General features: G+C 34.4%; 1 protein-coding gene across 1 annotated transcript in view; it reads left to right on the plus strand.

The window, feature by feature from the left end:
• Positions 1 to 16441, plus strand: part of CPA6 (carboxypeptidase A6) — a 368066-nt gene that overhangs the window by 306184 nt on the left and 45441 nt on the right. The window contains exons 7-8 of the mRNA XM_074203356.1: positions 13842 to 13952; positions 14304 to 14394. Of these exons, the coding sequence (XP_074059457.1) occupies positions 13842 to 13952; positions 14304 to 14394 (202 nt within the window). The remainder of the gene's footprint in view (positions 1 to 13841; positions 13953 to 14303; positions 14395 to 16441) is intronic.

Consider the following 16441-nt stretch of genomic DNA (forward strand, 5'->3'; position numbering starts at 1 on the left):
ACTGTACATTTTCTGGGAAACAAGGTAAAAAGAACAGCATGTTGTATTATGTTGTTCTCATTGTTAATAAAAGTCAAAATAGGGGGCAGCTAGGTGGCACAGTGGATAGAACACCAGCCTTGGAGTCAGGAGTAACTGAGTTCAAATACAACCTCAGACATTTAATAATTACCTAGCTGTGTGGCCTTGGGCAAGCCATTTAACTCCATTGCCTTGCAAAAACCCAAAAATAAATAAAAATAAAAGTCAAAATATGTTTGTTTACAAAGAAATTACTCTTTCCTGGAACTGTTTTCAAGGCAATAGAGAAGCACATGGTCAGTATTAGCAGGCTGCAACACATCAATAAGAAATAACTCAAAAGTGGAACAAAAAAGTCAGAGAATCAATAAATCAATCAATATGAATTTATTAGGCTGCCTGGAAAAAAATGATGGGCCAGCCCTCTAACAAGAGCAAGAAATAATCAATGGACAGTCCACACACTCCATCAATATCCATAGTGTTAAGACAACAGGAGAAAAGTGCCCCCAGTAGGATCATAAGGTCATAAATTTAGAATCAGAAAGGAATTTGGCAGTCATCTAACTCAATTCCCTTTTTTATAGTTGAAGAAACGGGTAGAAGTTAAGTAGCTTAGCCAAAGCAACACAGTAATCTGATAAAGCTGAAATTCAAACTAAATTTCATTAATTCCAAAGGTTATTTCCATGATACTATATTGGACCACATAAGATAGATAAATTTGTTGTTGTTAGTTTTGTCCAAATCTTTATAACCCCATTTGGAATTTGGGGGGCAGATTCTAGAGTGTTTTACTATTCTTCTCCTGCTAATTTTACAGATGAGACAAACAAGGTTAAGTCATTTGCCCAGGGTCATACAATTAAAAAGTAAGATCAGATTTGAACTCACAAATAAGTAACCCTGAGATATATAGTCTATGTATCCCAATTTTGACAGGAATATGTTGCTGTTGTTTTTCAGTTGTTTCAGTCATTCCTAACTCACTGTGATTTCATTTGGGATTTCCTTGGCAAAGATCCTGGATTGTATTGTTATTGCCTTCTCTAGCTCATTTTACAGATGAGAAAATGGAGGCAAACAGGCTTAAATGATTTGCCTAAATTCACAGAGCTTTCCAGCCATGTGAGGCCAGACAGATGAGTCTTCCTGACTCCAGGCCATCACTCTAGTCACTGCATCATCTAGTTTCAAACAGGAATATAGCTTAGAGAATCTATATAAGTGACCAGTAACTAAGTTCACTTATACATTTAACCTTTTGCAAATGATAGAATTCCTAGGAGACCAAGTCAAAGACTGAACACCTACCATTGAGAGTCCTTTTTCAACTCATGTCCTAGATTAGAATTAATGTATTAATGTGGGAGAGTGAGAAAGGAATAGGACATGGAGTCAAAGTTTTAACTCAGTTTCCTACAAACCAATTGACCCACATGTATTATTTAACCTCACTGAGTCTGTTTCCTTATTTGTAAAAATGCAACAAATATTTAAACAATCTATCTACAAGGGAGGATAGTGGATAGAAAAGTAATTGTAATAGATATGAAATATATATATGTTTGTGTATGTATATATATATCATATATATGTATATCATATATATATGTACATATATATGATATATAATACAGGATGAATCAGGGACTGCCATCGTACTTCCTCAAGAAAAGGGAAACATTTTCTGAATATAAAAATGAGCAAGTCTTGCTTCTTTTTATTTATCTTTTGATAATATTTTACATATTCCTAACAAAAGTATATTTACCACCCAAATTCCAGGTAGTTAGGTAGAATACCAGATAGAAAGCTGGACTATGAGACAGGAAAACTTGAATTTGAAAGCCATTTAGGCATTATTAACTGTGTGATTTCAGACACATCATTTAAACTTTCTATGCCTCAGTTTCCTTATTTATGAAATGAAAGGATTGGACTTAATGATTTCTAAAGTTTCTTCTAGCTCTCAATCCTATGATGTGCCCAGAATTAGTGTAACAAATAAAATAAGATAAGCAGAGCCCTTTCCAGTCACTAAGTTTTACCTTGTCACTATTAAATACCTGAGAAAAATGTTAATTTATCACAATAACATTTAGTTTCCATATACCCTAAATATCTTAAGACTATAATGCCATCTTACACTGCTATTGCTCTCCCTCCCCATCTAAGACCTTCCAGACCAGAAATATGACTTCTAACATCCATTTAGAACCTTCTCCAGGATTCATTGGCCAGTTAAGGAGTGCAAAGTGACATATTTAACTATATTTAACTATACCTAGTTGGTCCAAAACCATGTTTCATATCCATCTACCCCAGACATATTAGAACATCTTACCCTCCATTCTGTTGCTCCTCCTATCCAAAAATCTCTTTTAGCCAGTCCTCAGTCTATTACTCTAGCTTGGGGACATTTATAAGGTGTCTCCTATGAATCAGACACTTACTGAATATATAAAGACACCTGACTTCCAGGAGTTTACTTCCTTTTTTTCCAATTTAATAGCATTTTAATTTCCAATTACATGTAAAAATCATTTTCAACATTCATTTTTGTAAGATTTTGAGTTCTAAATTTTCCCTCCCTCCATTACAGCAAGTAATGTGATATAGGTTATACATGTACAATCATGTTAAATATATTTTCAGATTAGGCAAATAGGCATGTTGTGAAAGAAGAATCAGAACAAAAAGGAAAAATCACAAAAAAGAAAAAAGCAAACAAAAATGAAAATATATGCTTTGATCTGCATTCAGATTCCATAGTTCTTTCTTCAGATGTGAAAAGCATTTTCCATCACAGGTCTTTTGGAATTGTCTTGAATCATTATATTGCTGAGAAGAGCTAAGTCTATCATAGTTAATTATTGCACAAAATCCCTGTTAGTATACAATGTTCTCCTGACTCTGCTCATTTCACTCAGCATCAGTGCATGTAAGCCTTTCCAAGTTTATCTGCCTGATTGTCATTTCTTCCATTACATTCATATGTCACAACTTATTCAATAATTCCCCAATTGATTGGCATCCCCTCAATTTCTAATTCTTTGCCACCACAAAATGAGTTGCTATAAATATTTTTGTACATGTTGATTCTTTTTCTTTTTTTATGATCTCTTTGGGATACAGACCTAGTAGTGGTACTAATTTAGAAATATAAATATCCCCAAGTACTGTTTTAACTGTATACCCAAAATTTTGTTATGTTCATTCATTGCTGTCATTATCTCTAATGAAATTGATTGTTTAAACAATTAAATAATTAAACAATCAATAATATCATTAAAGAGAATGACAGGGGCAATTAAGTGGCATAGTCAATAGAGCACCAAATCTGGAGTTGGTTCAAATCCGGCCTCAGACACTTAATAATGACCTAGCTGTGTGATCTTGGGCAGGTCAGTTCAATCCTGAGTTCAAATCTGGCCTCAGACACTTAATAATTACCTAGCTGTGTGACCTTAGGCAAGTTACTTAGCCCCACTACCCTGCAAAAACCAAAAATAAATAAATAATGAATGAATGAATGAATGAATAAAAGAGAATGACAACATAATTTGTTCTTTGACCCACTCATTCTTCAGGATTAAATTATTTAGTTTCCAATGAATCTATAATCTATCTTTCCATGTTCTTTAATTGAATTTAATTTTATTGCATTATGAACTGAGAAGGATGTACTTTTCTGCACTTGTATTTTTAATACATGAGTAATTTTTTTGTGTAGGTGTCATGTATCTCTGAGAAAAACATACTCCTTTTTACTGCCATTCAGTTTTCTCCACTGGGCTATCATGTACTTATTTTTCTAAGATTCTATTCATCTCCTTAACTTTTTTCTTGTTTATTATTTGGATAGCTTTATTTACTTCTGAGAGGGAAGTTGAGATCTGAAACTAGTATTATTTTACTGTCTACTTTCTTCTGTAATTCTTTTCCCTTAAGTATTTGATGCTGGGGCAGCTAGGTGGTACAGTGGATAGAGCACCAGTCCAGGAATCAGGAGGATGAGAGTTCAAATCTGACCTCAGATACTTAATAATTACCTAGCTGAGTAATCTTGGGCAAGTTACTTAACCCCACTGCCTTGCAAAAAAAATTAATTAAAAAAAAGAATTTGATGCTGTATCACTTAGTTTACATTTGTTACTTAGTTTACATATAATACTGATTATTACTTTGGTACTTTTTAGCAAGATGTAGATTTCTTTTAATTAAATCTACTTTTGTTTTTGTTTTATCTAAAATCATGATTCCTACCCTTACTTTTTTTTTTTACTTCAGCTGAAACATAATAGATTCTACTCCTTTACCTTTATTCTACAAGTCTGTCTCTGCTTCAGATTTGTTCCTTGTAATAACAAATTGTAGAATTCTGGTTTTTAATCCACTCTGCTTTCCATTGCATGAATGAGTTCATCCCATTCAGATTCAGAGTTATGATTGCTGTATTTTCCCCATTTATTCCTCCCCCCCCCCTCTCTCCCCACCTCCATCATCTGTAGGGTAAGTTAGATTTTTAAACTCAATTGAGCATATATGTTGCTTCCTCTGATCAGTGAGATTCAAGCCATTCTGTCCTCCTCTCCTCTGTAAAAGTTTTTTTTTTAGGGTTTTTTTTTTGCAAGGCAAACAGGGTTAAGTGGCTTGCCCAAGGCCACACAGCTAGATAATTATTAAGTGTCTGAGACCCAATATGAATCCAGGTACTCCTGACTCCAAGGCCGGTGCTTTATCCACTATGCCACCTAGCCACCCCCCTGTAAAAGTTTTTGTGTACATCTTTTATGTGAGATAATTTATCCCATTCTTTTATTTCTCTTTTCTCCCCTTCTCCCAATGCATCCCTCTTTCCCACCCTTTATTTTTTTTATATCATTCCATTATAATCAACTCGTACCTGTGCCTTCTATCTATATATACTACTTCTAAGTGCCCAAATAATAATAAAGTTCTTAGGCATTTCAAATATCATCTTCCCATTCAGGAATATAAAGAGTTTAAACTTGCTGAATTCATTATGATTTCTCTTTCCTGTTTACCTTTTTTTATGCTTCTCTTGAGTTTTGTACTTAAGAATCAAAATTTTCTGTTCAGCTCTGATCTTTTCATCAGGAGTGATTGGAAGTCCTCTATTTCACTAAATATATATTTTCCCCTGAAACTTATATTTGGTTTTACTAGATAGGTGAGTCTTTGTTGTAATCCTAGCTCTATTTCTCTCTTAGAATATCATATTCGGGTACTCCCATCCTTTAATGTAGAAGCAGCTGAATAATGTTATCCTATGATTTGAATTGTTTTACTCTGGCTACTTGATATATCTTCCCCTTGACCTGTGAGTTCATTTTAGAATTTCTTTGGGGGGGGGGGGCGGGTACAGGGCAAAAGCAATAGAGTTAAGTGACTTCCCCAAGGTCACACAATTAGTAAGTATCAGGTGTCTAAGACTGGATTTGAACTCTGGTCCTCCTGACTCCAGGACTGTGCCACCCACCCCTGAAATCTCTTTTTAAAAGTGATCAAAGGATTCATTCAAAATCTCTTTTACCTTCTGGACCTAGGATATCAGGACAATTTTCCTTAATAATTTCTTGAAATAGGATGTCTAGGTTTATGATCATGACTTTCAGGTAATTCATTAATTTTTAAATTATCTCTTCTTGATCTAATTTCCATGTTTTTCTCTTGAGATGTTTCACATTTTCTTTTATCTTTCATTCTTTTAATTATTGTATTATTTCTTGATACATTGTGAATTATTTTCTACTTAATTCTAATTTTTAAGGAATTTTTTCTTCAGTGTTTTTATACTTCTTTTTCATTTGATCAATTCTATTTTTTAAAAAGTTGTTTTCTTCATTAATTTTTGTACATCTATTTTATGTGCTTTTTAAAATAAGCTGTTGCCTCTTTTTTCATTATTCTCTTGTATCACTCTCATTTTTCCCCCCAGTTTTTCTTCTACCTCCCTTATTTAGTTTTTGACCTCTTTCATTTCATAAATTTTTTTGGTTCTGAGACTAAGTCACATTTTTCTTTGAGAATTTGCAGGCAACCATTTTGACATTGTTGTCCTCTTCTGAGTTTGTTTTGATCTTTGTAACCATAGTCACTTTATATGGTCAGGTTCTTTTTTATTGTTGTAGCTTGTTCATTTTCCAACCTATTTCTTGACTTTTAACTTCCTGAAGTAGAAGGGACAATTTTCTAAGCTTCAGGTGCTGATATTTTCAGAGCTAACCTTGGGGTTCTGTAAATTTTCATTTTTTATAAGGTGGTATGATTTAAAGAGAGATGCAGTCACCACTTTCCTGACCTGTAAAAATGGTCTATAAATGACCACTCTTTACTACCCTGAAACTGTGACCTGCCCCTTCCCTGTGGCTCTAGCATGCTAGTTTTCCTTCCTCTGGGACTTTGACCTGGGCTAGCATCCCAGATCCTCATAAGGGCAATGTAACAGAATTTTGAATCCAGTGCCAGCAAAGGGTTTCCTATAATTATCTTCTGACTAGGGGTGGCTAGGTGGCATAGTGGATAAAGCACTGGCCTTGGAATCAGGAGTACCTGGGTTCAAATCTGGTCTCAGATACTTAAAAATTACCCAGCTGTGTGGCCTTGGGCAAGCCACTCAACCCCATTTTGCCTTGCAAAAACCTAAAAAAAAAATTATCTTCTGACCAGTTTCCAATCCCCCTGCCATCTGTTGGCTGAGAGTTCTAGAAATCTTCCTCTGATTCAGTTGATCCCAAGGCCTTGTTAGCTGCCTTAGGTGCTTCTTGCACTGAATTACACTCCACTCTCACCTGTGAAATCTTACCTATTGATACCCTAAGTTTTCTTGGACTGGAAACTTGTTTTATCCTTCTTTTATTTGTTTTTAAAGTGTTATTCCAAAGTTGTTTGGAGGATAATTTGGGAGAGCTCAGATGACTCCCTCCCTGTCTTTACTCCACCATCTTGGCTTCACCCTTGAAATAAAATTTTGAAACAAATTGATACATTAAAGTGAGTGCAGTTCCTTGTGACTGCCACACTGAGGCATGTGATACACTGTTTTACAATGATCTTTAAGCCACTACAATTTAAGATTTCCACCACCTGTGATTAAAATGTACAAACAGGAATACTTTGACTTCCACTCATCTCTTTTTCCACATATACAGGATATGTACTGAGTTCCAAAAGTGTCTCTTATATCAGATGGGAAATGCTTCTAAGGTTCTTTATTAAACAAAAGAATCAAAGAAAACAAAAATGTATAGTTCTTTATTTTTATCCAGCCAGAATCCATATATAAATGTCATCTCTGAAAGCTGAATTAAAGCAGGACACTCACACCAGTGCTCTTAGCTCTGCATTCCAGTATCACTACCACCCATCCTCAGAAGAACTTGCTTCCTTTATCTAACCTAAATCTCATGGGCTCATAGAATTTTAGAGCTAGAAGAAACCTTAGAGATTAGTCTTCATGCTTTGGTTTTTAATCCATTTTTCCTATCCTGTTTTCATGGAAATGAAGAATAGCTAGAATACTTACAAACTGATAAAAATAAGTATAGTATATAATATGGCTATGTTATACCATACAAAACCTGGTAATAATACCATACAAAACCTGGTAAGAATGGAAGATCTGTCTGACACAGTGAAAAAATGCATATTCTCATTAACTAATCCTCTAGAAACAAAGTTTGTTTTTGCCAAAGATGATAATTTTTTATTTAATGGACTAAAGTCCACCAGCAGGGCAAAAATAAATGTTGAAAAGAAAGAAATATTTCTATAGTACCTACTATGTGCTAGATCTGTGCTAAGCCCTATTTACAAATACTATCTCATTTGATCTTCACAACAACCTGCTAGCAGGTTAATGATGGGGACCCTAGAAAGTAGATGCTATTATTATCCTCATTTTACATGCTGAGTTTGAACTTAGGTCTTCTTGTCTCCTTGGACCACTACTTGCTTCTATGGAGGAAATTTTGATAGGTCCCTATGCTTCAGGCAGGTGTTATTTGAGCTTGTGAATGCTAAACAGGAGTCATCCTTGAAAGAGATGAGAGCTGTCCAGCTGGAATGGAAATGAGCATTGAAGCCTCAGACTACTTCCATTACTTCCTTACCTCCCCTTCCCTGGGAAACTTAGGGAGTCACATTCTGACTGTTTGACTGAAAAGAAATGAGAAAGGTGGCCAGTTAGATCAGCTCAATTCTATCCCTATTATTTCTTTTTGTAAGGCTCCATAGAAGACTGATGCTCTATTATTAACAAACAAACAAAAAAGCAAATACCAGGGTTGTACAACTGCCCATTGTCATATTATTTGAATCCTATCTATTATGAAATCAGGTAGGAGACCAGAGAAACCATCTTGACCTGAGGGATTAAGTGTATAAAAACCTGTTAAAATTGGTATTTTTCAGACAATAGCTTCAGAGTTACATGGGGTTTTTCAAGAGCATAAATGCAGCTCTTACTGCTAATTAATGAATATACCTGTGTTGACTCATCTTATTAAGGCCAAGATGAATTTAGTACTTCAAGCAATGACTCAACAATGTTACAGAGGAATATTCTATCCCATTCAAGAAACATTGATTAGATATAATTCCATTAATGATTCAATATGTATTATACATTTACTTATTCTTATCACTGACTTTTAAAACCATTATTATTTAAAACTTTATTATATTAATTTGAATAAATTAAATCAAGCATAACAAATGTAAAAATAAATATAAATGAAGTTGCCAAAAATATATCTGTGGTATCAACTGGCATATCACACATATATTAATACTGTTGTTTTGAGTTATATTCAAAGAATCTTCAATGGATCTGTGACTCATCAGTATGGCAGTTCCCTACCAGTGAAGATCACAATTCCTCTGTACCTTCTCAACCTGTTCATTTCTTATCCATTTTCATTAATAAATCCTCTAAAGAAAACTATTCAATACACTATAGACTTTCCTTTGGATAATTAATAATTCAGAGATGGAAGCCCAGCACTTGTTTTCTCTAGCCTTCATCAGATAACCTCCTCACCTACTTTTCCAGTTTATTTTTCCTATTTCTAAAATCCACTATGCATTTTTCAATTGCCCAACAGATCAGTGGTAATTTCAATTCTTCTGAGATCTTTGTCACAGAATCACAGAATTGGAAGTGATCTCAGAGGATATCTCATACAACCTATACCTGAACAGAAAACCCCCCCAACAATATCTATGACAAGGGATTCATTTGGAAGCATAAAAGGTCTTGAAATTCAAGAGAAATCCTAAAATAAAGTAGAAGTGAAGGAAAAATAATACTTCTAGAATCAAATTATATTGCAAAGCAGTAGTTACAAAAACTATTTAGTTCTGGCTAAAAATAGAAGAACAAATCCATGGAGCATATTAGATAAACAAGAAATAGAAACAATACAACTCAATAGCCTAGTATTTGATAAATCTAAGAATATAAACTGTTTATTGGAGGACTCTAAAAAAAACTGCTAGAGCAGCTGTATGGTATAATAGATAGCAAGCTGGGACTAGAATCAGGAAGATTTCCTGATTTCAAGTCTGGTCTCAAATACCTACAAGCTATTTTGACCCCATGTAAGTCATTTAATCTTATTTATCTCAGTTTTCTCATCTGTAAAATGAACTTGAGAAAGAAATGGTCAACCACTGTAGTATCTTTGCCAAGAAGACCCCAAATGAAATTACAGAATCAGACATAACTGAAAACAATTGAACAACAAAACTGAAAAACTTGGCAAGCACTTTGGCAATATGTGTGTGTATTTTTGTGTGTGTGTGTGTGTGTGTATACACATGTGTAAAGTACATAAATATGTTGTTTGGACCTGCATCTTATACCATATACATAATAAATTCCTAAAGAAAACATCACCTATAAAATGGGTACATGGTTTATACATAAAGGGTGATACCATAAGTCAATTAGGAGAGCAAGTAACAGTTCACCTGTTAGATCTATGAAAAAAAGGATTGTTCTTTGGGTCATTTCAAATGTTGAGTCCAGGTAACAAGATATTTTGAGATTCATAACCATACAGCTTTTCTTGGAAGACATTTATGTTATAATCTTAATTTGTTCCACAGGGGCTCAGATTTCAGATTTAGTTTAAATAAGTGTTCTAACTCTAAGAGCACTAAATATACTTTTACTAAGTTAATAAAAATATAGATACATTAATGATTAAGGATACATGATGACAAGTGAACATAATAGATGTACTTCTGATAGTTCTAACAGAGGCTTACCCTAGATCTGATTGTATCTGCTAGCAGGTTAATGATGGGGATCATTCCTGGTCAGAAGTGCAAGAATTCCTTTCCTTGTGATTGTTGTGATTCAGTCATTTCAGTCATGTCTAACTATTCGTGATCCAAACTGCAGTTTTCTTGGCAAAGATTCAGGGGGTGGTTTGCCATTTCCATTTCCAGCTTGTTTGACAGATGAGGAACTGAGGCAGGAAGAGTTAAGTGACTTGTCCAGAGTCTTACATCTACTAAGTGTCTGATTTGTCAAGAAGAAGAGTCATCTAGATTCCAGGTCCAGTGCTCTTTCCACTGCACCACCCTTTATAACTGTATCTCTAGCCTCTCCCACTCTCCTATTTTATAATCTTGAATTTCCACAAAGTAAATTTTCCCCTTTTCTGCTATCCTTTGGGATAAATAACTTCCTGATTCTAATATTATACAAACTAAATGAACTGTTCCCTACAAGATTCCTTGATAAATACAACCATAAAGATAACTTGGCTCAGTGATCCTCAGTTTATTAACTTCATTTGAAACATAAAAAATTAATTTACAACATTATTCACCATTGTGATGGAAGATATCTTACATGAGGTTCAAATGTAGAGGATGATATATTTCAGGTGTTCTGATTTGTGGATAATTTCATTCTGATTGCACCAACCCAGACCAAAAACATTTCAAAATCTCATCAATAAACACCTGTCAAAAAAGGTATGCTACCAATTCATACAGGAAAAACTAGCTGGATAAGAAATGACTATTATCTAGGATAGGATATGCAGATGAATGTCCCATAAATCAAATTAATATATCAATACATATATCCAGAACAAACATTACAGATAGAAATGAGTTGGGCCCAAAAATTAGAAGAGAGACAGAAATAAATTGAAGATTCATGAATTGCCAGAGCAAAGAGCTGGAACATTCAGGAAGGAGTAAGGTGAAAGGCATAGGACAGGGGACTGGCATTAAGCCATCATCTCTTTAGAATCTCAAGCCAGGGACAGCTAGGTGGTGTAGTAGATAGAGCACCGGTGCTGGAGTCAGGAGAATTGGAGTTCAGATATGGCCTCAGATGGTTAATATTGCCTAGCTTTGTGACTTTGGGCTTAACCCCAATCCTTAAATAAATAAAATTTAAAAAAAAAATCTCAAGCTATAGGGTTATACCAATATCTTTCTAACTTTTAAAAAAATTTTACTTCTTTGACATTTAACATTCATATCTAATTATGGTTAGGATTCCTTTCTTTGACTATTACAAACAAGATAATAAAGTCACATTATCTCCTCATTAATAAGTTTATCCTTGGTAAAATGACTTCTAAAATAGCAGTATTATCTGTTTCTTCTTTCATCAGAGGTAAAAATTTTAACAGGACTATTTAGGCTCTACATCATTATTATACCTTTCTTCTATTTCATTTTTTGTCATCTGCATGAGAAAAACATCAATAATGTAATCTGTACTATAGTTTCACAGCAAAATTGCCTCCATTTTTTCCTTAACTCTCAAATCCTTGCTGAAATACTCTACTCAAACTTTCCTATCTCAGGTCTGAAGACTGTCAAATAAGTATATATCTTCTGACAAATAGTCCTATTATACTTCTGCACACACATTCAAAAGTTCTAAGATCTATCAATTAGCTTTTTTATTTTAATATGATTTTCATACCCGTGGTTAGTGAAATACAAATACGCATTTATTAAATACCTACTATGTGCCTACAATAAATACAATAAATACCTACACTGTGTTACATATTATGGATACAATTTTTAAAAAAAAGAAAGACAGTCCCTAATCTCAAGGAGTTTACAATCTAATGAAGGGAGACAACATGCAAAGGGAAAATGAAGTCTAGAAGTAAGATATCAAATGGTACCTAGTGTAGGGGCATTTTGTTCCATGGATTGAAACTTGTCACAGCAGTAGGTGTAAAGGGGAATATTTTGTGTTTGATACAAAAAATCTAAAGTCAGGATGAGTAAAATGAAGAAAACTTTTGTTGGTTTATAGTTTTATAATCAAACATTTCAAGAGGAGTATCCCATATCACTACCTCAATAATTACAGAATCCAAAATTTTCCATTGAATCAATAATTCAATAAGACCTAGATATCTCTTTTGAATCAACAAATGCATTTTAAATAAGTATATTAAAAATCTTTGATCAATTAGGAGTCCTTTAACACTATTGCATGAAGTGAAATGATGCCATACAAGATATCTATTCAGATTGATAGAAAAAGGCCAGCCCTGTCAATTTTTAGTGAAATAGCCTACCAATTCAGAACCCAGGGATGTGAAACTCTAAAACTATAAAGAAAGAGGGCCATTATGGCCAAATACCCTGAGAAGGAAACAGAGAATAGAGCTACAGAAAGAAAAAGTATTGAAGAGCAAGGAATGAGTCAGAACCTCAAGCATAAGGACAACAGATAAAAGGAAAAAGAAAAAAAACAACACTGAGATGAAGCTGGGAAGAGAGAAACAAGAAGGGCTATTAAGGCAATTCATTGCAGAAAAGTCAGGACAAAGTCACCAGGTATACCCACCCTCAATGACTGAAGAAAGTTCAAGAAAAAATACTGATCTTTCTTCAACATCCCCTCCCAGTGCTTTTCTATTAATAGACCCCATAATATGCTCTGCTTCTTCTCACCTGAATGTTTCTAGTAACTTGAATTTTACTTGAATCACAAAGAGGCTAGTAGATAATTAGCAATAAATAGAAATGTAAATTGAATCAGAATCAAACCTCTGCCTAAATGCTAGGGGTTTCTTAATTGAGCCCTCAGAGCAATTGTGATTATAACTCTAACTTTTAATTTATTGTAAATCCCCTAAAACAGCAAATGAAAGAAACACGTGGAGGCGGCCAAGTGGTACAGTGGATAGAACACTGGGGTCAGGAGTACCTGAATTCAAATCCAGTCTCAGACACTTAATAATTACCTAGCTGTGTGGCCTTGGGCAAGCCACTTAACCCCATTGCCTTGCAAAAATCCTAAAAAACAAAAACAAACAAAGAAACATGTGGACCTGTGATTATATCATATTGCCCTCAGGAGTCAAAACAGTTAATTATTATATGTTCAGGGTTTTTTTAGTTTTGTAAAGCAATGGGGTTAAGTGACTTGCCCAAGGTCACACAGTTAGAAATTTAGCAAGTGTCTGAGATGAATTTGAACTCAGGACATCCTGACTCCAGGGTCAGTGCTCTATTTACTATGCCACCTAGCTGACCCATACTACCTAGTTGCCCCTAATTTTTATAAAAGAATGTGGTTGGTTATATCTTCAGAGACAAAGGGTTAGCTATATAGACAACTGGTGTGGTCACTTGCATCCTTCTCAGTAATGCCTGTATCCACCTAGTGCTAACAGTAGTATTTCTTTCAAATGTATTAGATGTTTCTCCATTCGATTTCTTATACCTTTTTTAAGTTATCATCCAGATATTTCTTTTGTGCTGAACAAAGAAATTCATTCTTTGTCTTTTAGGCTCTTCAGACATATCGGAGTGATCCTGCCATGAGGAAAATGTTAAATCACCTCTATTTCTACATCATGCCTGTTTTTAATGTTGATGGATACCATTTTAGCTGGACCAATGTAAGCCACTTTGTCTTTCTACTGGACACTGAATAAATCTTAGAACAAAGAATATTAGAGCTGGAAAAGCTTTTAGGAATTATTTAGTCCAACTCCTTCACAGAGAAGCTGCAAAAGGCAAAGTGACTTGCCCAGAGTCACATAGATAATGGGAGAGCCAGGCCTAGAACCTCCATCTCTTGATTGTTAATAAAATGTTCTATTAACTGCCTCATTGCCTCCTTTCATAGATGCTCAAAAAGAAAATCATGCATAAGTGTTGAAATTAATTGAGTCATTGATCTGCTATTGTACATGTGACTAACTTGTAGATTTTCTTTTTTCTTCATCTATTTTCTTAATTGAGGTTAGGATCGATTTTGGAGGAAAACAAGATCAAGAAACTCAAGGTTCCGTTGCCGAGGAGTGGATGCTAATCGTAATTGGAAGGTGAATTGGTGTGGTAAGTTGGAAAATAATTGTAAATTAGATCACAAGGTGCCCATAGGTTTCACATTTCAGAGTGACGAGCCCATTAGCAATCCAGCAGGAGCCTCTGCTGCTTTTTTAGTCCTATGCAAGACTGATATAGAAAAGCACAGATATGGAGTCTCTGTCATGATTCTCAAAGGATATAAGGAAAGATGTATATGGGTGTTATGTATTTTAGGACCAAGCATTTAAGTCTGTAAGCCAAATTCTGAAAATTGATCCTTTAAAAGTCAATGTAGGGGCGGCTAGGTGGCATAGTGGATAAAGCACCGGCCTTGGAGTCAGGAGTACCTGGGTTCAAATCTGGTCTCAGACACTTAATAATAACCTAGCTGTGTGGCCTTGGGCAGGCCACTTAACCCTATTTGCCTTGCAAAAACCCAATAAATAAATAAATAAATAGATAGATAGATAAATAGATAAACGTCAATGTAAAAGGTGAGAGGAATGATGTATAGGTGTCATAGGAATGACTTGAGTAAGAATTAGTTTTGATTTAAATCTGGTTGAGTAATTTTATCAATCTCATCCCAACTTTGTTTATCCTGCCATGCTGAAGAAAGCTGCCAAACCTTTCTTTCTAGTTATGGTCAACCAGTCAGTCAGGGCATATTTATTAACAATTTTATACTGACAACTGTATTTTTTTTCCTCCATTTCTATTTCAACCTTTACTCCTAGTAATAGGGAAATGGCTTTCTGGCTTCTTATGCTTCCTCTAGTGCAGATCATAACGTATCCAACTTTTACAAAAAAGACTTTTAAAAACAACTTTTAAAGGAAGAGAAAATGAGTCAAAAGAACAATCAGATAAACCTGTCTTAAAGCTAGGAAAATCAAATACATAAAAAGCAGAGAAAAACTAATAGTAGTATCATATTTGAGGCCAAAAGGGAAGCAAGAAGACCTTGTCAAAACATGGCCACTTGCTTTTCAGAACTATTTTTCTTTTCAGAACTACTCCTGACCTCATATGACCTACTTATTCCTAAAGATATCCCGTTTTAGGTAGGTAGAAAATTCAAATTAAGTGAATAGATGTTTTTGAAAAAGACAATCTAGGAATTTTTTTTGAGTAAAGTATTAATAAGGAAATAACCTTTCTTGCTTCTGATGCTTTGATGGGCCCATGATCTCAATCATATGGAGAACCCAGGGCAGATCACAACTTCTCCAAACTTTCCCACTCTTTTGCAGTTTCTTGCCATGTCATTCTATAAAGTCACTAATGAGATTCTAGTACTAAAGAACGTCATTGGAGAGTTCTTATTTTGTTTGTTTTAAATATTTTATAGATACAAATGTAGTCCTTGAACTATTCATTTGTTATCCTTTACTCTGATTATATGACTGACCTACCACCTCTTCTGATCTTAGTTGTCACTGATTTAAATAGCACTATAAAGTATTACATAAATATGAATTATTAGTAATAATAATCTTGTGCTTGAGAACTATGGAGAGCTAAAGGAGAAAATGTGGTTATTTTAATGTGCTATTTTTGATAGTAATTCAGGAAAGATGCCTTTGATGTATTTTTATCACTAATATGTTAACTCCCCTTTATATAACAGTTTGCACTTTACAAAGAGATTTTCTCACAACCCTTTAAAGTAGATAGTACAAGTTTTATCATGTCCACTTTTCAAATGAAAACACTGATGTTCTTCAGTTCAATTGACCCAACATTTATTTGGAGCTTACAAAGACAAGACTCTGTGGTGGCTGCTGTAGATATGAAGGCAAAAATAAAACCCCACTCTCCAGCAGCTCACATTTTATGGAAAGAATTGTCCATAATCCCTTGTCTTGTAATTATAAGACCAAGGACTTGCTGCCAAATCCAGGGTTCTTCTCCTAACACCATAACACCAATTCACAATATTATTCTTTTGTGCTATTTTCTATATTTGGGAATTTTTCCCAGGTATTTTGACTTATTGATTCTAATAATCACCTTGAGAATGAAAAAGAATCTTGCAAACACTGGATTTCTAAAATTATCCTTATTGTTCAGT

The sequence above is a fragment of the Macrotis lagotis genome, chromosome X (genome assembly GCF_037893015.1).
Source record: "Macrotis lagotis isolate mMagLag1 chromosome X, bilby.v1.9.chrom.fasta, whole genome shotgun sequence".
Lineage (NCBI taxonomy): Eukaryota > Metazoa > Chordata > Mammalia > Peramelemorphia > Peramelidae > Macrotis > Macrotis lagotis.